The following is a 25,861-nucleotide window of genomic DNA, read 5'->3' as shown; positions in this document are numbered from 1 at the left end:
CAAGAATGCCTCCAGAATGAGGTTCACAAATCTGCATGTCCTAAAGTCCTCCGTTGTTGCTTCATAGGCCTCCCAGTCTATTGCTTTAAAGTTGAAGTCCACCAGTATCAACAGTCGTGATTTATCTTTATCTGCTTGTACAATAATATCTCTCATGACCATTATGAGGCCCTCTCGTTTGTCATCCAGTTCTTCCTTTGTCCATGTGTTGCTTGCTGGTGGGCTGTAGGCATTTAAAATTATCAGCTTATCATCCTAATTCCAGACCTGCAATGCCATTATGTCAATATCTTGAGGGTTTTCAAATATTAACTCTCTTACCTTCAGGTGTTCTTTCACCAGCACAGCCACTCCTCCTCTCCTTCCTCATTTTCCTGTCATGTCTCCAAACTGAATAGCCCCTTGGGAATATGACTTCATTTAATATATTTCCTTCAAGTTTCGTCTCTGATAATGTGACAATATCTGGGACCCTAAGCTGAATTATATCTTGCAACTCCAAAGTTTTTGACCTCACTCCATCTATGTTGGTGTATACAATTTTCAGGAACATGTTCCATTTCCCTTTGTTCTTTACTCCCCCTTCCACAACTGATTTTGTTGCTTTGTTTTTATGTACCATTTCACAAGCTTTCCAGTCCCTGACACTTTGTAGAAAAAAGATTTTGTCTTCGCATTACATTTGACTTTTTAAATAAATGGTCTGGATTAATATCCTAGTGTGTAATTTTTCAGGTACATACGGTACTGTGTTCAAGGCCAAGAACAGAGAAACGCAAGAAATTGTTGCTCTCAAGAGGGTTCGTTTAGACGATGATGATGAAGTTAGTATGAGTAACCCAGTTATTGCAAGAGTTTTGTTTATCACCATGCTGCGGAAGCTAATTGAGAAGTTGACCCAGTTACATCTAAATTAAGGTTTTAAATTTTTGTTTACAATATAGTTAAGGATTAAAAAAGGGTCTTGTGCTTTATCCCAACATTTTCATTTATTTTTTCTGTTAAGTGGGGAAAAATTTTAGAAAATTTATATACCACATATTTTGGCATAAAGTCAATCTGGCACATAGGTCGGCCCAAAAAATTTAGGGGTGTAATTCAGGTTTAGGCCTATATTTGCCACACAAGACAAGCCCCCCCTAAAAAATATGAATATTTTCTGCATAAGGCATCATATGGTGTCAATGGTTGTCATGTAAAGGAAGGTGGTGGAAGTGGTGAGGTGAGCAGGTGGTGTCAGTTGTGAGGGTTGATGTAAGGGAGGCAGGTGGTATTAGTGGTTGTCATGGAAAGGAAGGAGGTGTTAGTGGTGAGGCGAGCAGGTGGTGTCACTTGTGAGGGTTGGTGTAGGGGAGGCAGGTGGTGCCAGAGGTAAGTGAGGATAAGTGTCCAGCACAGGGTTAGTCTGGCCTAGTGTTTACTAGGTTTACTAAAGTGGTTTACTATTTTATTTGTTTAATTATTTGATGTATGTATATATATGTAACTATTGATATGAAACAAACAAATAATCTATTCCATGATAGTGAATTGAGCCTGCAGTGAGGCTAGCATGGGTAGGCAGTGAATAGGTCGGAAGTTTGTCAGATGTTTCCTAGCTTTGAGTCAATTGAGAGATTTATTTTCAATTATTGCATTATCAGCACTGTAATTTGCCTGTTTTATTAACAAGATGTCATACTAGAGCAATCATATTGCTGAAGATTATGGTATATTTTAGATACAGTAGTTGGAATACATTACCATTTGATACAAATTTGACGACACAAGGTGTAGCCCTTCTGGCATGACCAAGCAACTATCAGCTGAATGGCATTGTACACAAAACAGTGTGTTGTGGAGGAGTTAGAGGGCAGAATGTGCCTCCCCTGCCCTGCCCTGCCCTGCCCTGCCCTGCCCTGCCCTGCCCTGCCCTGCCCTGCCCATCCCTGCCCTGTCTGCCTCACTCCATATGCTCCCACCCACCCTTCCTGTCAGCCCTCCCACTCACCAAGCCCACCTACCTACCTCCCTGTCTGGCTCCCTCCTTCCCTCCCTGCTTGCCTGCTTCCTTCTCTCCCTACCTGCCTGGATACCTCCTTCCTTGCCTGCATGCTTGGCTACCTCCTTCCTTCCTTCCCTGCATGCCTGGCTACCTCCTTCCTTCCTTCCCTGCATGCCTGCCTTCCTCCGTCCTTTCTTCCTTCCCTGCATGCCTGCCTTCCTCCGTCCTTTCTTCCTTCCCTGCCTGCCTTCCTCCGTCCTTTCTTCCTTCCCTGCCTGCCTTCCTCCGTCCTTTCTTCCTTCCCTGCCTGCCTTCCTCCGTCCTTTCTTCCTTCCCTGCCTGCCTTCCTCCGTCCTTTCTTCCTTCCCTGCCTGCCTTCCTCCGTCCTTTCTTCCTTCCCTGCCTGCCTACCACCTTTGTTCCATCTCTACCTGCCTCCTTCCCTCCCTTCTCGTTTATCTCTTGTTTATCTCTCACCTTATATTTGGCGGATAAGTAGATTCCATGGTTTTGGAGAGATTTTTAGGCTCCAAATGTTGACTTATTTGCCGACAGATATTGCCTGCTGTATACTGTATATCATGAACTGCTCAATATTTGGATATTACTGTAATTAAATAATATTATGAATGTTAAAAAGATTAACAGATCAGTAAAATTACTGAATTTAAAATCGTCTAACAAAATTATTTTGCCTACAAATATTTCTTGTATTTAGAGAGTAGTATATGCAGACTCGGTTGATTTTGTTTCTTTAAGAATATGTCACCATCCATGATTGTACTTCAGCATAGTATCCTTACAAGGTTTGCTTTTTAATTGTCACCTTTTTAATTGTAGGGTGTGCCTTCATCTGCTCTCCGTGAGATCTGTCTACTGAAGGAGCTGAAACATAAAAACATTGTGCGGCTGCATGACGTGCTACACTCTGATAAGAAGCTTACATTGGTGTTTGAGCACTGTGATCAAGATCTAAAAAAATACTTTGATAGTCTCAATGGCGAGATTGATCCTGACATTGTAAAGTCTTTCCTGTAAGTGTTGCAATGTGAATATATTCTGTATGGGAAAGAGTAGTGGGAAAGTTCATGGGAACAACCCTGTCTATGGAATTACTGAACTGTAGTTAGTATCCCTGGAAAAATATATGCAAGGGTGAAAATGGGTATTTAAGGTTAATAACTGAATGTACAATAGGGCAGCAACAGGGTTAGTTATGAAGGAGAAACACTGTAAAGATCCAATTTCTACTGTATTACCTGTGTTAGTTACAGGATGAAAGCTACGGTCATGGTATCCCATTTTCCAATACCGTACTATCATATGATGCTTTGAAACTACTGGTGGTTTAGGCCTCCACCACCTTCTCACTTGCCTTGTTCCAACTGTCTACTAATCTGTTTACAAAAATAAACTTTCTAATGTTTTCTGGGGGGGAGCCCCATTGGCTCCCCAGAGCTATCCAGGCTGAATGGATATGTATATCTTTCTGGCATCAGTCAATACATGGAGTTCTTGCCTACCGGGAACCATGAACCAGAACCTGGTCCCCCTCTAGAGAGGCACGAGGAGCAATGGCCTATAGAGACCCCCTGGGGTTGGGAGCATTCTATGTCTGCCATCGACTGGGACAGGCACCCAGAAAGGTAGGTCCCCCAAAACAAACCCCTATTCTGGTAAAACTATTGCAACCGAAGGCTGAACAAGTGGACAGAACTCCCCAAACGAAAATTAGCAAACTAGCATGACATCATGATGTCGCCGCACCGCTGTCTGCGCAACCCCCTCCCCTCTCCCTGGGAGGGATAAGGGGAAGCCCCAGACCCACCCGTCGGCGACCCACCCTACAGTTCTTGGCTGATGGGAGTCTGGTGCGGTCGTGCCTCTGGCTCCAGTTTTTGTATCAGTTCTGTGCCTTGTGGTGTGGGCTAGCTCTTCAGGGGGTGCATGAGTCAGGAGATGTATTCCACGGTACTCGGGCTGTGTGTGCCTAGGGTCTCCTTCCCTAGCTGCCCTGTAAGTATTGTCCTTGGGGCTTGTGACTACCTTCCACAAGTCACCTCAGGATCTACCTCCGCTGTGCCGTTTACTGCTCGGTATTTGGCCGCCCTTGGGCTCAACTGGGGTTTTTCTTACCCTTGTTTGTCTCTGGGTAGGGAGTAGCTTTCGTCACTGGCAGGGGTGCAGGGTACTGCACAGCTAGTTTTCACCTATAACAGTGGCCTGCTCTGTTCTGCCTGGGTACGTTGTCTTCTTGCGGGGGTTTTCTTTTGTTTTTGTTTTCTGCTTGGTGGAGGAGTCTGCCTTTGTGGTCCCCCCAATCGCTGTTCTTGGGGGGACTTGGGTTCTATATTTATCTATATATCTATATTTCTGTGTTTGGTGGTCCTCCCCGCTTGGCCCCCATGAGTGGACATGTCCCGGGATTCAGCTTTAGAAGTTTGTTTGGTAGACTTGGACGCTGGTTCGCCGTACCCTGCCTGGGCTTTCCTTAGCATGTAACCAAGACTAAGGGCCCTGGGAAACCCCACAGGGGCTATGTGGTTCAATGGATGTAACCAGAAGTCCTCCATTGTGTCCTGCAAGTTTGCAGGTTGCTGTCCCCTTGTCTCAGGATGACACTCACCAGTTTTGCCTCCGCCATGCTGCCTGTTGGGTCGATGATTGTTTTGACCCAGAGTCGTGCGATGTGTGTTGTCTGTACGTGTTCCAGTTCACCCAAGCCACTGATAATGATATGTGGGTGCAGGCAGCTACGCCGTTGAAAACTAGATTTAGGTTGCTGCAACGCCCTAGGTTGGTTGTGGCCCCTGATGCCCTGAGATTGCCCCGTTTTGCTTATAGGGACCCAGACTTGGGGGTGGAAGTCGCTTTGGCTCTGGTTCTGTCCGCCCCTGCTGGTCCTTCCCCATCTATTGTTCATCCAGTCCCCCTCCCCCCCCCCCTTGCTTCCGGCTCTGAAGCGTCTGAGGGTTTCGGAGTCGGGGCAGGGTCTAGTTGGCATTGAGACTCGGGCGTTTTCGGGGTGTTTCCTTCTGGGGTTAAGAACATAAGAACAAAGGTAACTGCAGAAGGCCTATTGGCCCATACGAGGCAGCTCCGCCTCGTTGCGGTGGAGGAATTCGAGCCTGGTCCCTGGTTCTTCAGGTGGATCTTTTGGGTCTAGCCAGTGGGTCCCCTTCATTCCTGCTTTTTCAGCGGCTCCCGCTTTTTCCTTAGAAGCAGGGGTTTGGAGGCCGGCTCGGCCTCGAGTCCTCAGGGAGAAGTTCCTGGGGCTGGGGAGGGGTTGACTTGGGGGGCCTTGGGCCCTGTTGGACCCCGCCTGGGTTTTTCTGCCTTCAGAGCGGGGCTTAGTGTTACAAGGAGAAGGGGCTCTCTTTCGCTCCCTCCGTGTACGAATTGGATTTGGTGTCTACCCCTCCCTGGGTTCGGTTCCGGGATCCTGTGGGTTCCTCGGTTCCGGCTTTTCGGAGGTTTTTGGCTTCCTGCATTTTGCCTTCTGAGATGCAGGAAGCCCTTGCGGCTTACCTGCTGTGTGACCTGGATTATGCTTTCATGAGGGAGCCGCGTTCCTTCATGTACAGTTCGTACTGTCCGTACTGGGTTCGTTATGAAGTTCCGGAGTCGTCCTGGTTGGCAGACTGTCCCCTTTTTTCGTTGGAGGCTTGGCACATGTTCTGTCAGTCCCATGCGTTTGACTGACAGGGGACTCGGACAGCATTTCAGGTTTTCTTGGGGGGGGGGGGTGACTTTGAGCAACTCAATGCTTGTTTGTTTGCCCCTGCCCTTCCGCGGGATGTTGTTGTGCAGCTTCATGTGCAGCTTCTTTCCCTTTCGGCTGCCTTGGTTGCAGAAAATTTGTGTACTCATGGCCTGCTTGCTTTGGCCTTGCGTTTCTTTTCCCTGCTTGAGCTGTCCTCGGAGTGGCTTTAATTGGATGTGGGGCTGCTTGGGGCTGTTGCCGGGTCTTGTGCACTGCCCTCTGCTGTGCAGGCATCGTCTGCTTTGTTGAAGCTCTACGCACCACTCCTGCGTTATGCGGTTTCGCGGTTCTATGTTTTTCAGCTCGTGTGTCAGCAAGCGGTGCTTGTCTCTTCCCTGGAATCTGCTTGGGCCCTGGCTCTTGGATTGTCTTCGCCCTTTTGTCCTTTGCTGTTTGCAGAGTCTGTGGTGGTGCAGTACCTGCAGGTGGCACCTAATTTTCTAAACAGTGAGACAGTTTACAATGATCAGCTGGCTTCACTCTCACAATGGGGGCACTCTTCCAAAATATTTTTCTTGTTTATACAGTGGAACCTTAATTAACGAATTTAATCTGTTCCGGCACCGAGCTTGTCATGTGAAATGCTAGTCTTTCAAAACGAATTCCCCCATTTAAAATATTGGAAATAAAAATAATCCGTTCCACCACCGAAAAACATCAATATGATACATGATTTTGTAAATAATGGAGCAGCCTACCTGACATACAGTATCCACTCAATTTAACGGCCTCTTTTATACTGATGTGCCGGTAATAACAACCGGTTTGGGAGACTGGTATCAGGAGCCTCTTATACTGGTCTGGCGGTCGATATAACTGTAAGTTAGTATTGGGTTTGTTCTGGTATCAGGGGGCCCCTCACATGGCAACAGGCCACCGACCTCGACCTCATCCGACCCTTGAGGGAGGGATGGGAGGCAGTGATTGACGGAGGGAAGCATTGAGGGAGTAGAGGCAGGGAGGGATGAGTAGAGGGAGTAGAGGCAGGGTGGTGGTGGTGGTGAGGGAGGGAGTGTTGGTGGTGGTGGTGAGGGAGGCAGTAAGGGAGATGGAGGGAAGGATAGGACTGCTGACCAAGCGATGGTTGCCAAACCTCTTATCCATACTGTATTAAAAATTTTAATCTTAGCTGTAAAATATTTATGCCAAAATATGTTCATTTTCGTGTATTAATATACATTACCAGGTTGATGGGGTTCTGGGAGTTCTTCTACTCCCCAAGCCCGGCCCGAGCCAGGCTTGACTTGTGAGAGTTTGGTCCACTAGGTTGTTACTTGGAGCGGCCCGCAGGCCCACATACCCACCACAGCCCGGTTGGTCCGGCACTCCTTGGAGGAATAAATCTAGTTTCCTCTTGAAGATGTCCACGGTTGTTCCAGCAATATTTCTTATGCTGCTTGCTGGGAGGACGTTGAACAACCGTTGACCTCTGATGTTTATACAGTGTTCTCTGATTATGCCTATGGCACCTCTGCTCTTCACTGGTTCTATTTTGCATTTTCTTCCATATCGTTCACTCCAGTACGTTGTTATTTTACTGTGTAGATTTGGTACTTGGCCTCCAGTATCTTCCAGGTGTATATTATTTGATATCTCTCTCGTCTTCTTTCTAGTGAGTACATTTGGAGGGCTTTGAGACGATCCCAATAATTTAGGTACTTTATTGCGTCTATGCGTGCCATATATGTTCTCTGTATTCCCTCTATTTCAGCAATCTCTCCTGCTCTGAAGGGGGAAGTGAGTACTGAGCAGTACTCAAGATGGGATAACGCAAGTGACTTGAAGAGTACAACCATTGTGATGGGATCCCTGGATTTCAAAGTTCTCGTAATCCATCCTATCATTTTTCTGGCTGTCGCAATATTTGCTTGGTTATGCTCCTTAAACGTTAGGTTGTCAGACATTATTATTCCCAAATCCTTTACATGCTGTTTTCCTACTATGGGTACATTTGATTGTGTTTTGTACTCTGTATTATGTTTAAGGTCTTCATTTTTACGGTACCTGAGTACCTGGAATTTATCACTGTTAAATATCGTGTTATTTTCTGATGCCCAGTCAAAAACTTTATTAATATCAGCTTGAAGTTTTTCAGTGTCTTCAGCCGAGATAATTTTCATATTGATTTTTGTCATCTGCAAAGGATGATACGAAGCTGTGACTTGTATTTTTGTCTATATCTGATATGAGAATAAGGAAAAGCAGCGGTGCAAGGACCGTACCCTGAGGTACAGAGCTTTTAACTGCACTTGGACTAGATTTTATATGGTTTACTATTACTCGCTGAGTCCTGTTTGACAGAAAACTGAGTATCCAGCGTCCTACACTACCGGTTATTCCCATTGACTTCATTTTGTGTGCTATCACGCCATGGTCACATTTATCGAAAGCCTTTGCGAAGTCTGTGTATATCACATCGGCATTCTGTTTTTCTTCTAATGCCTCAGTGACTTTGTCGTAGTGCTCAAGTAGCTGTGAGAGGCACGATCTTCCCGCTCGAAATCCATGTTGACCTGGGTTGTGAAGGTCATTGGACTCCATGAAATTGGTGACCTGACTCCTAATCACTCTCTCAAATACTTTTATGATGTGCGATGTTAGTGCAACTGGTCTATAATTCTTTGCCAATGCTTTACTCCCTCCCTTGTGTAGAGGGGCTATGTCTGCTACTTTAAGTGCATCTGGTATCTTCCCCCGTGTCCAAGCTCTTCCTCCACACTATACTGAGTGCCTGTGCTACCGGCACTTTGCATTTCTTTATAAATATTGAATTCCATGAGTCTGGACCTGGGGCTGAGTGCATGGGCATGTTTTCAATTTCTCTTTCAAAATTTAGTGCTCTCGTGTTGATATCAGTTATATTTACAGGGGTTTGAATATCCCGCATCAAGAAATTGTCTGGATCTTCCACTTTCATGTTGTTTATTGGAGTGCTAAACATGTCCTCATACTGCTTTTTTAGGATTTCACTAATTTCTTTGTCATCCTCCATGTATGAACCTTCACTTGTACGAATAGGTCCAATACTGGCAGTGGTTTTTGCTTTTGATTTCGCATATGTGAAGAAATATTTTGGATTTTTCTTTATTTCCTGAATTGCTTTCTGTTCTAACTGCCTTTCTTCAGTTTCATATGAGTGTTTCAATTTCCGCTCGATTTCTTCAACCTCCCTATTTAAATTATTCCTTCTTTGACGGGAAATTCGTGTCTGCATAAGCAGTTCCGTTATTTTTTTCTGCGTTTATAGTGTCATCTGCGTTCTCTTTCTACGTTGGATCTCTTTCTGGCTTTCCTCAAAGGAACATGTTTCAGACAGACTTGATTCGCTTTCGAAGTCAGTTTTTCTATTCCTTCTGTAGGACTTGTATTACTTAGAACAGTTTCCCATGGAATGTTTGTAAGTTCCCTGTTTATTATCTCCCAGTCTATCCTTTTATTATTAAAATTGAATTTCTTTATTAATCATCATCATGTTTTATTGTTTCCTGTTTAATAATTAAACAAATATAGTTTTATTTATGAGTTATGCACAACTGGCATCTGTGAGCAGGCACTGACAGACATGTCCGGCTCTACGCCTAGCTACGACCCCATTAGTAGCTCCCTCGACCCCTGTTAGTAGCTCCCTCGACCCCGTTTGTAGCTCCCTCCTCCATAGCCTGCTGTTCTCATGTTATAAGGAAGGCAGTGAGGGAGGGATGGAAGACATTGAGGGAGGGATGGAAGACATTGAGGGGGAGAGGCAGTGATTGAGGGAGACAATGAGGGAGGGATAGGAGGCAGTGATGGAGGGAGGCATTGAGGGAGAGAGGCTATGATGGAGGGAGGGATGGGAGGCAGTGATGGAGGGAGGTATTGAGGGTGAGAGGCTATGATGGAGGGAGGCATTGGAGGAGGGATGGGAGGCAGTGATGGAGGGAGGTATTGAGGGGGGAGAGGCAGGGAGGGATAGAATCAGTGAGGGAGGGAGGGAGGGTGGTGGTGAGGGTAAGGGAAGAGTGGTGGTGAGGGAGAGAGGGAGGTGTTTTGTTAATATGGTTCACTTGTTGTGTGGTCCACTTGTCCCACTTGTGTGATCCATCATGTCATATGAAGGAATTATTAATTGTAACCTGTGATAGAATGGACACTAACACAGGAACTAAATTGGAACACAATTACACAAACTTTATTTAATTTTAGTTATACAGTATAAAATACATCCTGCCTGAATGTTACTTGAAAAATTACCGACACTTCGGAAATACCGGAGCCCCGGAAATAACGACCTGGGTATAGCCCCATATAGGCCGTTAAATCGAGTGGATACTGTACACTGAACGAACCTTTATGACATTTTTCCTTTTTTTCAAATGTGTTCATTTTTTTTTTTTAAGAAACATGGAGCAGCCTACCTGACATAAACTGAACAAACCTTTTTGACATTTGTTCTTTTTTTAAACTTTGTTCACTTTTGTTTATTTTTTTATTTTTTTATAGCAAAAGGTTCGTTCAGTGTATGTCAGGTAGGCTGCTCCGTGTTTCTTAAAAATAAAAAAAAATAACAAATTTGAAGAAAAGAAAAATGTCTTAAAGGTTCTTTTAGTGTTAGTCAGGTAGGATGCTCCATTATGACATTTTTCCTTTTTTCAAATTTATTCAATTTGTTTTGTATTTTTCATTTATTTATTAATAATGGAGCAGCCTACTTGGCACACACTGAATGAACCTTTATGAAGTTTTTCCTTTTTTCAAATTTGTTCAATTTTTTTTTTATTTTCATTTTTCCTTTTTCTTTTTAAAAAAACATGGAGCAGCCTACCTGATACACACTGAACAAACCTGTTTGACATTTGTTCTTTTTTTTTTTTTTTATTTTTTTTATTTTAAACAAAAAAAAAATCAATGCTTTGCAATATCACAGCAGTCACCCCTTTACATCCCAGCATCATTACCATCTTTAACCACTGAACTGCGCCAACCGAGTATTGGTGGGAAACTGCGCCAACCGAAAACTCTCTTTGATTTTTTCGTACCCATTCTAAATGTGCGCGCGGTTGGTTGTGTACGAAATGGACAGTGAGAGGCAGCCATCTTGGAAAAAATTCCCAGAATGCCCTAGGACTGCTGGCTAGGTTAGTACTGTGTGAGCAACCATGGGTCCCAAACACCTGTCCGACGCGGTGTTGAAAGATAACGCTCTGTCGGTGAAATTCAAACCTAATTGTTTAAAGAACATAAGGGTCATAATATTGGTGAAACTAGGTGTAATAAGGACCTAACACAAAGGTCAGATGCAAGTGATACAGCACCTATGAGGACGATACAGCGAGCGTATCCAGTTGTAGCTCTGAGCGCCACCCATGCCCACCTATGCTATCTCCAATTTATATAGATGATACATAGATGAATCATTTTCTGCATTCAGTGATAATGCATCTGATACAAGTAGCATAGATGAACAGTGTTAGCCGCTTCCATGGTGGTGTTTTCCATAGATATTTTCAAGAATAGCCTGAATAGCCTAGATTGAATAGAATCAAGACACTCTTTGAGGCTGTCTGAATCTCTTCCAGACTGACGGACACTCTTTGAGAATCTCTTCACAGGAATCTCTTCCTGTGTGGGAACTTATAAAGCGATCTTTTCAAGACTACCTTACAAATTGATCTTTTCCTATAATCTTTTCAAGATTAATTTACAAGCTTGGATTCATACCACCTACAGGTACTAAAGCCAAGGGTGTATGTGAGTGCGTTATTTGCAAGCACTGTCACAGAATGAAGAAACAGCAAGCGAAAATCTATCTGTACCTGGTGCAACGAGAGCGAAGTCGCGCTGTGTACCATGGACTACTTCATTGATTATTACTCACTTCCGAAGTACTGGGTGTTAATACAGTGTGTTACTGTGTAAATAGTGTGTGAAACTGTGCATATTGTAATTTTAGTGAAAATTTAACAAGTAATATTGCGACAATAAACATTCATTGTGGATACATTACTGACACATGTATCGCAGTTCCATGGAACATTATGAACGTTCTACTGTATTGCTACTACAAAAAAATTGTAAAGGACACAAATATGCATCATATACGATAAAAAAAAACTAATAAAACCGCATTGGAAATACATAGAACAAGTAATTGAAAATATTTGTGGCAACACCCGGTGCTTGAATGGCCCGCGCGACTGTGTCTGGGCATGTCTCGCATGGGCGACCAGCCCCTGATGACGTCACAGAGCACCTTGTCCACGTCTCCACAGCCAAAGTAAGTGGAATTTGGTATTTATTTTTACATAGACATGTTCAGGGAAGGGAATTTATCATTTTACGAAGAAAAAAGAATTTGTTGGGAACACTTGATTTCATGCGCTCAGGGGGAATTTCACAATAAACTCGGCTCATCACAGTGGTTAAACAAAAAAAATTAATTATTTATATCGTACAAGGCATCCGAGAACGTGCGAGAAGTAGTGGGAATGCACCATGTGGTTTTCTCGTTAATCAAACGAGTGCTCGCCAATCGAGACAAATTGTTGGCGATCGGCGCGCTCGTTATTCAAAATACTTGTAAATTGAATTGAGGCGCTCATCACTTGAGGTTCCACTGTATATCTTTTATATTGTTTGTTGCATTAATTATTACAAGGGTACCTCGGTTTAAGAGTTTAATCCGTTCCTGGAGACAGCTCGTAACTCAAAAACTCGTAAGCCGAAGCTAATTTCCCCATAAGAAATAATGGGAAATGAATTAATCCGTTTCTGACTACCCAAAAACCTCACTTCAAATTAATTTTATACCTAATTCATCGAAATCTACACTACAGAAGTATGTTCAGGTTATTACTTACCCTTGCTGATGACTGCTGTTGGCGTGAGGAGGGGGAGGATGAGAGGTGTTACTGCTTGGAAGGGAAGGCCCCTTCCATTATAACAATAGGCGGTAAAGATTTTTCTGGAGTGCACTCTCTGGCACGTTTTGCCTGCATACCGCTAGGTCCTGGTTGTGGCTCGCTGCTTGATTCACAACTAAACGATCCATTGAAGATTGTTTTTCCCTTCTTTGCAACACTTGTCTGTAGTAAGACATTGTCATTTAGAAGGTCAATGCAACGGCCTGCGACAGCTTTATGTGGGTGAGTTTTTTCAACAAAACTTTGCAGTTCTTCCCATACTTCACACATTTTCTTAATGAGGAAGGGACATTCTCTGCTGCCTTTACTCACAATTATTTTCTTAGGATGAACCTTACCACTGGCTTTCTTGGGACCCTTTGCGAGAAATATAATAACTTTTATGTTCAAATGGCCAAATATCCAACAAAACACTGTAAATCCTGGTGAAGAATTCAGGCGGGATAGTCACTGGGCACGAGGCACTGGTAAACTGAGGGGCGCTCGCCGTGCCACCACGCGCTAGATCGGTGCATATGCGTATCACCCTCGTATCTCAATGCAAATTTTCCGAGCAAATCCTGCTCATAACCCGAAAAACTCGTAACCAGGAATGCTCGTAATCCGAGGTACCACTGTACACATTTATTGAAGTATTATTATATGATCATTACATTATAAAATTCAACTTATACAACACAAAAGTTAACTTAGCTGTAAGATACTGTGTATGGTCCTTGAGCCTATTATGTTCCCAGTGGGTGGCTTGCTCCCTGGCTCTCCCCGAAGGGAGACTGTACATTGGTTGGTAGGTTGACAAGTTCTGTATATGCAAATAATTCTTGAGCACTACAATCGGTTAATTAATAGTTTACTAACATTTAGATTGGTCTTAGCTAATACTTAGAACACTAAAATGACTTTACAAGACTTATAAGCACTCTTGTATCATAGGGGATTTTCTTTAATTATTGATTGGCATTATTAATTATGGTGGCACAGGTTCTTGAACACCAATGCTTGAATTTCCCTCAAATCGTAAGCCTCTTGCTGCCACTCGTATAGCACTACTGACAAAAATTTGATGCTCTGTCACAGCTTGAACTCATGTGTTAGTCTGATACTTTGCACTAGTATCATGTTCTTAATACCTGGAGAAACGGACTCTAAATTAGGAGCTGGAAAACCCACCGCCAATGCTTATTCACCTACCTAAATAAGTCGGAGAGATGTTAGAACGTTTTCATTTAGTGTAAGAATAATGGGAAAATGAAATGAAGTAAAGGAGCAGGTTGTAGAAACAAATAGCATTCATAATTTTAAGAGTAGTTAGGATAAGAAAATTGGCCAAGAATCAGTGCTTTAGACAACCAGCAGTTAGAAAGGTGGGGTCCAAGAACTAATGTTCAATCTTGCAGGCACAAATAGGTGAGCACACAACACACAGAGGAATTCCTGACACCAGCAACTTTAAGAACAAAAGGTCACAGATTCAAGCTAAGGAAACAAAGGTGCCAAAAAAATTAGAAAGTTTTCTTTTACAAAGAGTGGTAGACAGTTGGAAAAAATTAAGTGAGAAGGTGATGGAGGCCAAAACAGTCAGTAGTTTTAAAGTGTTATATGATATAGTGTGCTGGAAAAATGGGACACCACGAACATAGCTCTCATCCTGTAACTACACTTAGGTAATTACTTAAGTAATTACATGTAGAGGCTTCCTGTCCCTAATAATGATAATTATATATTGATAGGTTCCTTGGGAAGGTAAAGGCAAGAACACCTGGATAAGGTGAGATAATTATCAGGAGAAAGCACTTAACCATTTTGATAGCACTTGGAAGAGAGATGAGGATAAGGATTTGGGATAGGACAGAAGGAAGGAATAGTGACAGACAAGAACACATGAAGTGGATTGTATAGGGGATAGATTGTATTTAAATATTTTTTTTAATTATTCGAGTTAAATGTTGCCTAATTTTGTTTATATAATTTAGTTTGACTTTTTCAGGTTCCAGCTTTTGAGGGGGTTGGAATTTTGCCACAGCAGAAATGTGCTTCATCGGGACCTTAAACCACAAAATCTTCTCATAAATAAGGTATAAGTGTGTATAAATAGCAGACATTACTTCAAGCAAATACAGAAGACCCCCTCTTTGACTCTTAAAGTGAAGTTATCATCATATATTGATTCACAGGGGTAATGTGGTTATCATCATAAGTTGATTTTAATTTTTATTGTCTGGGTTTTACACAAATGATGCTATATGGATGTAGTAAAGTTTACCTTGACACATGGAAAAAATCCTGCTTTCGTTTAACGATTGCTTATTATGTAAATGTGTTTGTCATAAATATTACTATGCCAATTGTCATCGTATAAAATTAATTTATAATTACATGATACGTATACCAATGCCAGTGAGTGGCGGCCATCTTGGAAAAAATCCCAGAATGTCCTAGGGCTGACTGACTGGCTTAGTACCGAGTGAGCAACCATGGGTGGCGCACGCTCCTCTGGCTCCCAAACACCTGTCCAACGAGGTGTTGAAAGATCACTCTCTGTCGGTGAAATTCAGACCTTAATGTTTGAAGAACATAAGGGTCATGATATTGATGAAGTTAGACACAATAAGGACCTAACACAAGGGTCGGATGCAAGTGATACAGCACCAATGAGGACGATACAGCGAGCGTATCCAGTAGTAGCTGAGCGCCACCCATGTTCAGCCGTGTTATCTCCAGTTTTTATAGATGATACATAGATGAATCGTTTTCTGGGTTCAGTGATGATTCATCTGATACAAGTAGCATAGAGGAACAGTGTTAGCGGCTTCCATTGTGGTGTTTTCCATAGATCTTTTCAAAAATAGCTGAATCTCTTCCAGAATGGCTGAATCTCTTCCAGTGAGGTATCACCATCTCTGTGGTGATCAGGTGGCTTCGTCTTGTCAACAGTATGATGTTCCTGGTGTTTCTATGCACCTTTTTCTTGCTCTTCGTAGGTCGTCTTCTCTTTCGCATCGGGTTGTCTTGTCCTTTCTTGGGTTTTCAGGACTACAGTTATTTGATGTTTCTTACTGTCGCCTCGTTTTGTGCGGCACTGGCGGAGCCGCTCCGGCTTGCGTTCGGGGTGGACGTCACGTCTGCCCCGTTCCGTATGCTTTCTTGTGTTTTGTTTCACCTCTGGCCTGCTCATGCGTCACCTGAGCTATCGTAGTCCTTGATCAGGGTGCCCTCTTATCTTCTCCTCAGTTTGTGGTAGTCCCTTCGGTTCAGGTTTCTGCTCTTTGGTACTGGTTGTAGGTTTGTATGTTTGCAGCCTTTCTCCTTCCTTCTGGCAACGGTCGAGACGGCTGCTTACTGGGGGGGGGTCCTTGGGTTATTGATGCTTGATTGGTTCGGCCGGGGGTGCGTCCTGTGTTGTCCGGTTGCACTTTTTTGCCGTTACCTGTGTAACGTGTCTGGGAATGCACTTTGGGTTGATCCGGTACCCCTCATTCCCTGTTTCAGGGCTCGGGTCTCCCAGGTCGTCCGCAGAGTTTTTAGGTCTTCCAGCCTGCGGTCTATCCTTGCGCCCATGCTGTTCAGACGTTTACAGCTTTCACTGCTGTGTTGGTGACGTCTAGGGCTCATTTCGGGCGTGAGGATTTGAGGGTCGCACAGGTTCCTGGCCGCCCGTTCTTTATGCGCACATCTCCTGTGCGTTTCTTGTTGCCTTGGGTCGCAGGTTTGAGCCTGTTGTCTCGGCTTCGCATTGCGGAGTTTGTGGCTGCCGCCTCCTGGGTCAGCCCTTTCTTTTCCTTCTCTTTGGGTATGAAGCTCCAAAGAGCTGAAGGGGCTCCGCACAGAAAACCAGCATTGAATGTATTGAAACGCCATTTTCTGGGTGAGCCCCGGAGGCTCGCTGGCAAACTGCTTCCAAACTGATGCTAGGCAGCCCGTGCAATGAGGTCCAGGGCTCCCCCCTCCCCCTCTCGGGGTGGGGAGGGCTACACGGACGATCGGCGCGGCAGAAAAGTGTGATGTATGCTTGTTTCCTTGGGATTGTAGGGCGTTTCTACCTCTCTGTTTAGTTTTATACTGTGGGGTTTGTTTTGTTATGCCTACCATTCTGGGTGCCTAACCCCGGTCGATGGCAGATAAGGAAAACCCCAACCACAAGGGGGTTTTCCAGGGTCATTGCTCTCTGAAACCTCTCTGAAGGGGCCAGGTTCTGGCGCTGGTCCCTGATAGGTCTGAACTCCTTAGCTAATGTCCCGGTCTAATATAACATACATTAGCCCGATAAGCTCCTGGGAGCCGTAGGGGCTCGCCCAAAAAAAGGGCGTTTCATTACATTCAGGCAGGCAGATTTTTAAACCTCATCTTGGAGACATTTATGCATCAACACCAGTTGATTGACAGTTGATAGGCGGGACCAGAGAGCCAAAGCTCAACCCCCGCAAGCACAAATAGGTGAGTACATCAAGCAGGCCACAAGAATGAGGGAAGGGGATGTTCCGTCAGTACTGGACCTATTATTCACCTGGAAAGAAGAAGAGGTATTTGACATCCAGTACCTTCCTTCCTTGGGAAAGAGTGATCACGTCCTCTTGAACATTAAATATGCTATGTGATATAATCTAGTAGAGAATGGAGACATTGAAACAGTTGTTGAACTCAATTTCAAGAGAGGATGCTATGGGGAACTAAGAAATTTTTTTCATGGGTATAATTGGAGAGACTTGTTGCTAAGCAAGGAAGTAAATGAGATGTATGCTAAATTTTGCGAAATATACGATGAAGGCACACAAACATTCATTCCAAAACAGACATGTAGACCTAGGAAACAGGGTTAGTTCAACAGAAATTGCGAGAGGGCCAGAGATCAAAAGACACAAGCATGGAATCATTATAGAAAGAGGCCAAACCCCCCAAACATATCAACGATACAAAGATGCAAGAATAAATTACACGTCGGTAAGGAGAGAGGCAGAGAGGAACTTTGAGAACGGTATAGCAGACAAATGTAAATTAGATCCAGGCCTTTTCTATAAATTCATTAAAAGGAAGCTGCAGGTAAAGGATAATTTTCAGAGGTTGAAATTGGGGGACAGATACATAGAAAATAAAAAGGAAATATGTGAAACATTGAATGAAAAGTTCCAAAGTGTGTTTGTACAAAATGAGATCTTCAGAGAACCAGACACAAAAAGAATTTCAGAGAACAGCATAGAGCACATAGAGGTGTCTAGAGACGAAGTGAAACAAATGCTCTTGGAGCTAAGTAAGAACAAAGCAGTTGGCCCAGATGGAGTTTCACCATGGGTTCTGAGAGAATGTGCATCTGAGCTCAGCATTCCACTTCACCTGATCTTTCAGGTATCCCTGTGTACAGGAGTCATAGCAGACGTGTGGAAAAAGGCTAACATAGTTCCAATCTACAAAAGTGGCAGCAGGGAAGACCCCCTCAATTACAGACCTGTATCATTGACAAGTGTAATAATGAAAATGTTGGAAAAATAATAAAACCTAAATGGGTAGAAAACCTGGAGAGAAATGATATAATATCAGACAGACAGTATGGTTTTCGATCTGGAAAATCTTGTGTATCGAATTTACTCAGTTTCTATGATCGGGCCACAGAGATTTTACAGGAAAGAGATGGTTGGATTTACTGCATCTACCTGGACCTGAAAAAGGCTTTCAACAGAGTTTAACACAAGAGGTTGTTCTGGAAACTGGAAATTAGTGGAGGGGTGACAGGTAAGTTTCTAACATGGATGAAAAATTTTCTGACTGATAGAAAAATGAGGGCAGTAATCAGAGGCAATGTATCGTACTAGAGAAATGTCACAAGTGGAGTACCACAGAGTTCAGTTCTTGCACCAGTGATGTTTATTGTCTACATAAATGATCTACCAGTTGGTATACAGAATTATATGAACATGTTTGCTGATAATGCTAAGATAATAGGAAAGATAAGAAACTTAGATGATGTCATGCCCTTCAAGAAGACCTGGACAAAATAAGTATATGGAGCACCATTTGGCAAATGGAATTTAATGTTAATAAATGCCATGTTATGGAATGTGGAATAGGAGAACATAGACCCCACACAACCTATAAATTTTGTGAGAAATCTTTAAAGAATTCTGATAAAGAAAGAGATCTAGGGGTGGTTCTAGATAGAAAATTATCACCTGAGGACCACATAAAGAACGTTGTGCGAGGAGCCTATGCCATGCTTTTTAATTTCAGAATTGCTTTTAAATACATCGATGGTGAAATACTAAAGAAATTGTTCATGACTTTTGTTAGACCAAAGCTAGAATATGCAGCGGTTGTGTGGTGTCCATATCTTAAGAAGCACATCAACAAACTGGAAAAGGTGCAAAGACATGCTACTAAGTGGCTCCCAGAACTGAAGAGCAAGAGCTACGAGGAGAGGTTAGAGGCATTAAATATGCCAAAACTAGGAGACAGAAGAAAAAGAGGTGATATGATCACTACATACAAAATAGTAACAGGAATTGATAAAATCGATAGGGAAGATTTCCCGAGACCTGGAACTTCAAGAACAAGAGGTTATAGATTTAAACTAAATAAACACAGATGGCGAAGAAATATAAAAAAAATTCACTTTCGCAGATTCAAACAGAGTGGTAGACGGTTGGAACAAGTTAAGTGATAAGGTGGTGGAGGCCAAGACCGTCAGTAGTTTCAATGAGTTATATGACAGAGTGCTGGGAAGACGGGCCACCATGAGCGTAGCTCTCATCCTGTAACTACACTTAGGTAATTACAATAAACTTGGCGCATCACAGAGATTAAAAAGATTTAAGAGAATTATTTCAGATACTCAACAGTATCATCGTGACATGAAACTGGTAGACGCCACTAATATTGCATCAGCCTAGTAATATAATTATAATTTAAAATTATAATAACAGGACGAATCCTTATAGCTGTGTATTGTTAGATAAATTTATTATTCGGGTATTTATATTTATAGGTGCTTTATATTTCCAACTGTTGTAATGAAATATACCAGGTTAACCAGTCATCATTGTAGCATAATAATTAAGGCACTATAGAAGGCATATTGGCCCATAAAAGACAGATACTGTTTATATCAATATAAGTAAGGTTGCCTCATTTGGGCCTATTTATATCACTCCTATTATATTATATGATCTATCATGTTGACATCCAAGGTCATCATTGAGTGTCTGGTTCGGGCTGTGTATTCTGCTAACAGCTGTCATGTTGACAGATGGGGTTAGCATCATGAACTGCCCCATGCTGAATTCCGGCACATAAAACATGATACAATGTAGATATTCAGTTTATTTCCACTTTTATGTGCATTTTGTATCATCCGTATTAATAATTCTACTGTACAGTATATGAATTTTGTTCTCAATATAGACAGGTATGAGCCTAAATCCATTACCACATTTTAAGGGCAAAACTTTTGTGAACTGTGCAAGTTTCTTCAGATGAAGAATTTCAGTTCATTTCTGAAAAATTGCATTCATTTGTCTCTATAGGGAAGATGCAATGTGTTCTCTAGATAAGGATCAAATGCAGTCAGGCAAATGAAGGGGAGCCGGCAGGCGAGCGGACAGCACACTCGACTTGTGATCCTGTGGTCCTGGGTTCGATTCCAGGTGCCGGCGAGAAACAATGGGCAAAGTTTCTTTCACCCTATGCCCCTGTTACCTAGCAGTAAAATAGGTACCTGGGTGTTAGTCAGCTGTCACGGGCTGCTTCCTGGGGGTGGAGGCCTGGTCGAAGACCGGGCCGCGGGGACACTAAAGCCCCGAAATCATCTCAAGATAACCTCAAGAAGATAACATTCTCTACTAATTCTCATGATCCTTACATGACACTGATTCTCATGATCCTTACTTTATAGAGAACCAAATTTAGGCTTTGGGTCTGGGTAGGCCAGCATGGGTTTCAAAAGTCTGGTATGATCTTGAGGCTTAGTGGTGCCTCTGAAAAACCTGGAAGAGCTACTGGGAAGGGTTTATCAGAAAGGAACATTTCATTACATTTAATGCATCATCTTTGTATCATAATGCAAAAATCCATATACTGTCTATGCTCAATAATAAAAAAATATGGGGATTAAAGTTACCATTTAATTTCCTCAAATGTTTACATAGAAAAGTCCAAAAAATTAAATTAAAATTTATATGGGTTTCGTTTGCTAGAAATCTCAGTAACTCAAATATTTATTCGTGTCGAGTAGTGAAAAACACGAACTCAAATGTATTTGGATTACCCAAAGTTTGGGTTACCAAAATTCATATTGCCAAGCTCTTACAGTATGTATCTATACTATATACAATTTAAGTGTTGGTTTATTTTGTATATAAAACATATTTGTAATATTTTATATTCGATGGCTGAGAAAAATAATTTGCTTCTGTTGTAGAATGGCGAACTGAAACTGGCTGATTTTGGCTTGGCCCGAGCATTTGGCATTCCAGTTAGATGCTATTCAGCAGAGGTGGTGACCTTGTGGTACCGGCCTCCAGATGTTCTCTTTGGCGCAAAGCTGTACAATACCTCAATTGATATGTGGTCGGCTGGCTGCATATTTGCTGGTGAGTCTTATTTCTGGTAATAAACTTATCAATATTTTTCTGGGCTTGATTCCCTCAGTAACTTCCTTGAGCTTTCAGCACTGTCACTCTAATGTACTCATTGGTATTCTTATATCAGTGAGTATACTAGACCTGTGACAATCTCTGCCCACTGGGAGCCAGCACTAATTCATGTCTACTTGTCCTTTCTACAAGGCGAAGATCTCATGGGGATCAGAGATAAACCTACCTCTTGAGATAAAATTGCAAAATAATTTAAAGGAAGATCCAAAACACTCAACCTACCACCTATTAATTTTAGGTCACCAAGCAACCAAACAAAATTTTGAATACGAAAACCATGAAATGATTTGTCACTTAACTCCCCCCACTACCAGGTGGCATGCATGGCAACTCTAGGATTAGGTGAGGTGCCCACTTCACTTTCATCTGATATTTCTATTGATACTGTACATGGTTTCCTGTGGATATTGCTATATATATAATAATAATAAATAATTTTATTCATACAATATAAATTGGAACATGTTACAGCAGTTTATTAGTTGGCACAGAAATTATATTATGTATAAAGCAACTAGAGTAATATGCTAAGCATTTATTGTAGTTTAAATACTAAATGAGAAGTAAGGTAACATGATGGCTGATCTTCTCGAAACTTATAAAATTCTGTTCCAAACAAGTTGGAAAATGTTAATTTAAACCAATTCTGTCAAACGTATGACATACAAGGAGCAACAGCTTCAAGCAGAGCAAATCACAATACAGGACGGAAAACGAGATGTCTTTTCACCGTTAGGGTTATAAACCCGTGGAACTTGTAGCGAGTATATTATATCAATAATATACTCCCTACATAATTCCCTGGAAGGAGGGGGGGAAGTATTATGTAGTGTGTATATTATTGATATAATATACGCATTACAAACTGCTTACCTGACAAATAGTGTCCATGGTGTGGCTTGCACTGCTGCAGATTTGGCTCGCTCAAGACTATACGATCCAGCTCCATTCAGACTGCGCTCCAGTGGTTCATTGCCTAAACCACAGGGGGTGTGTCTGCGGTCCTTGGCTCTTTGGGGCTGGTTGCTTTGAGTAGTTCTTCTGCTGAATTCTCATGGTTTAACTCTCCGTGCAGTTCATATCAGGGGCATGTTCAACGGCCTGATGCAGTTCATTACCTTGTCCATGGAATGGATGGTCGATGCCGACTCCTTTAATTGGTTCTATCGGACATTCTGGCCTCCGTAAGTGGACCTCTTCGCATCAGTGTAGTCGAGGCATCTCCCTGTCTGTGGCGCCCTTCCCCGATTGCAAAGCCTTCGCGATAGACATTTTTTTGACAGGACAGGGGTCGGTTGGGGTTACCTGTACCTCTTCCTCTCGGTTCAGCTATTGCTTCAGGTTCTGGCTCAGCTCGAGTCCTATCGGGAAAGGATACTCCTTCTGGCCCATTGTGGCCAGCCCAGCTTTGGTTTCAGGTGCTGCTTGCACAGTGTCCGAACCCGGTGCATTTTCTGTGGCTCCACCTCTTTCAGTAGATCTGGCCGGTGAGGTAGCTTGTTGGTCTGCTCTACTCTTCTGCACTTTGTGTCTGGACTTTCTGATGTGGGTGTATCACCATCTGTATGGTGACCAGGTGGCTTCTCTGATGGTGTCCCACCTGAGGTCTTAGTGTTGGCAACAGTATGAAGATGGTCTTTTCGCCACTTCCTTTTCCTGAGTAGGGTGTCCTCAGTTTTGGTGCGTGTGGTGTTGAATTTTCTTTTGGCTTTTTCAGGACAGGTGTCTTGTGCTGAATACTGTTGCCTCGTATCATGCAGCACTAGCGGAGCCGCTCCAGCTTGCGTTTTGGATGGATGTCACTTCTGCTCTGTTTTGTAAGCTTTCTTGTCTGTTTTTCCACCTCCGGCCTGCTCATGCACCGCCTGAGCCAACCTGGTCTTTGGACCAGATGCTCTTTTTTCTCTCTCCCCCTCGGTTTGTGGTAGCCCCTCCTGTCAGTGATCGTTTCCAGAAGGCTTTGTTTTGTTTTGGCTCTCTGGAGCCTCTCTTTTGATCCAGGTGGACGTTTTATTCGTGTGCAGCCGTCTCCTTCTTTTCTGGTGAAGAATGAGGCGACGGGCTTCCGGAGGGGTCCACGGGTTATTGATGCTTGATTGGTCAGGCCAGGGGTGCCTCATGTCTTGTGGCTGGTTGCGGCTTTACATTGTTACCTGTGCATCTCGACTTTTGTGTCCGGGGACGTGCTATAGGTTGACCTGGTATCTCTCGTTCCCTGTTCCAGGGCTCGGGTCTCTCAGGTCATCCGCAGGGTTATCAAGTCTAGCCTGAGGTCTACCCTCGTGCCCATTATGTTCAAAAGTTCACAACTTTGGCTGCTGTATTGGGGAACATGTCTTGGGCTGACATTCGGGCGCCGGGTCTGTGGTTGCAGCCAGTTGTCTCACCCTCATAATGAGAATGTGCGGTGCAAGCTGCCTGCCAGATAAGTCCCTCTTTTCCCCTGCTGTTTGGGTCGCTAGCTGCAGGGAGCTGATGAGGCTCCCCACAGAAAACTAGCGTTGGATGTAATGAAATGCCTCTTTCTGGGTAGAACCCCAGAGGCTTCCTGGCACCCTCCCTCCCTCCCTCCCCTCCGGTTGGTGGGTGTTGTTCTGTTTAGTCAGTCTCCGAACAAATGGTCCGTCGGCCGGGGGGCGGGGGTTCGCGTGAACAAGCGGAGCGCAGTGTGATGACGTGTTGCTTGTTTTCTTGTTTGCCTTGGGGGAAGTTTCTAGCCTCTGTTCGGTCACAGGTTGCAATTTTCCTACCAGTTGGGGTCCATTTTAGGGTGCCTACCTTTCTGGGTGTCTAATCCCGGTCGATGGCAGACATGAAACTTTCATATAAGGGAGTTTCATAGGCCAATGCTCCCTGCACCTCTCTGAGGGGACAATGTTCTGGCTAGTGGGTCCCGGTAGGCATAACAACGCCATATGACTGAAGCATATGACCGTACTAATATTAGCTAATATCAGTCCAATAGCACCAGGTAGCCTCCCACATTTCATTACATTCAATGCTGATTTTATGATAGAGCCTAAGAGATATTACAGGAAAGAGGTGGTTGGGTTGACTGTGTGTATCTGGACCTAAAAAAGTCCCACACAAGAGGCTGTTCTGGAAACTGAAACATGCTGGAGGGGTGACAAGGAGACTTCTGACTTGAATGAAAAATTTTCTGACACAGATGAGGGTGGTAACCAGAGACAATATATCTGACTGGAGAAGTGTTACTAGTGGATTACCACAGGGTTCAGTTCTTGCACCAGTAATGTTCATCGTCTACATAAACAGTCTACCAGAAGGAATACAGAATTATATGAACATGTTTGCAGATGATGCAAAGATACTGGGGAAGATAGGAGATGCAGATGATTGTAATGCCCTTCAAATCAATCTAGATAAAATAAGTGCTTGGAATGTCAAGTGGCAAATGGAATTCAATGTGAATAAATGCCATGTTATGGTATCTGGAATCGAAGAAAATAGACCACACACAACTTTCAAATTATATGGAAAGGAAATACAGAAATCTAATAAAGAACAAGACTTGGGGGTGGTTTTGGATAGTAAGCTGTCACCAGAGGAATACATAAAGAACATTGTGAGATGAGCATATACATCACTTTCCAATTTCAGACTTGCTTTTAATTACCGTAGTTGCCAGCATAAAAGACGCATCTTCGCATAGGACGCACCCCTATTTTATAAGGATATTTTGTGAAAACACCAGTGTTGAATGTAATGAAACGCCATTTTCTGGGGTGAGATATACACATCAGTCCCGGAGCTATACCGGACTGATGTGTGTATATTAAACCGTGGCAACAGTCAATCAAAGGAGTTCTAAGCCTACCGGGGACCAGAGCCAGAACCTGGACCCCCTCAAGAGAGGCACAAGGAGCAATGGCCTAAAGACGCCCTCCATGTAATTGGAAGCAGTCTTCGTCTGTCATCTACCAGGTCAGGCACCCAGAAAGGTAGGAATTTTAAAACTAACTACTGCTGGCCAAAAAATTGCAAACCAAAAGCTGAAAAAGCAAACAGAACTCCCCAATCAAAAACCGGGAAACAAACATGACGTCACCACAGCCGCCGCGCATCCGTCTGCGCAACCAACCCCCTACCCGGGAAGGGGACGGGGGTGTCCCAGACCTCCACATCTGGGACCTCCCCAGTTCAGAGGGTGAGTATTATGATGAGAAAAATAGGTGTTAGTGCAGTCTCTAGGCAGATGGAATGCCAGTCATATAAATAAAAAAAAAAAAAGTAAAAAAAAAAAAATTAGACTGCTGTGTAATCTTCACTGTGTGACGACTGTAGAATAAAGCACAAAAGAGAAAAAACATTTAAAATAGTTTAATTGAACAAATGGCTTAAACACTTAACATGAAAATAAAAATAATATCCAAAACTTGGCTATTTTCTAAGTATACAAAATGAACAAGATAAACAGATAGTCAAATTTACGTTACGTTAATGTGCAATTAAAAATGTTGCGGGAATACTGTGAGCCAGACTGAATAACTCTATTACCACACCGGGGTATTCAACAGGTCTACTCAGTAGAGCACTCAGGAATAATCTGAATCGT

General features: G+C 43.1%; 1 protein-coding gene across 1 annotated transcript in view; it reads left to right on the top strand.

Moving 5' to 3' along the window:
• Positions 1–25,861, top strand: part of Cdk5 (Cyclin-dependent kinase 5) — a 38,573-nt gene that overhangs the window by 943 nt on the left and 11,769 nt on the right. The window contains exons 2-5 of the mRNA XM_045728905.2: positions 736–824; positions 2,825–3,018; positions 14,634–14,721; positions 21,051–21,222. Coding sequence (XP_045584861.1) covers positions 736–824; positions 2,825–3,018; positions 14,634–14,721; positions 21,051–21,222 — 543 coding nt within the window. The remainder of the gene's footprint in view (positions 1–735; positions 825–2,824; positions 3,019–14,633; positions 14,722–21,050; positions 21,223–25,861) is intronic.

Source organism: Procambarus clarkii, chromosome 87 (genome assembly GCF_040958095.1).
Source record: "Procambarus clarkii isolate CNS0578487 chromosome 87, FALCON_Pclarkii_2.0, whole genome shotgun sequence".
Taxonomy (NCBI): Eukaryota; Metazoa; Arthropoda; class Malacostraca; order Decapoda; family Cambaridae; genus Procambarus; species Procambarus clarkii.
Note: the sequence above shows the minus strand (reverse complement) of the source record. Positions and strands in the feature narration are given on the sequence as shown.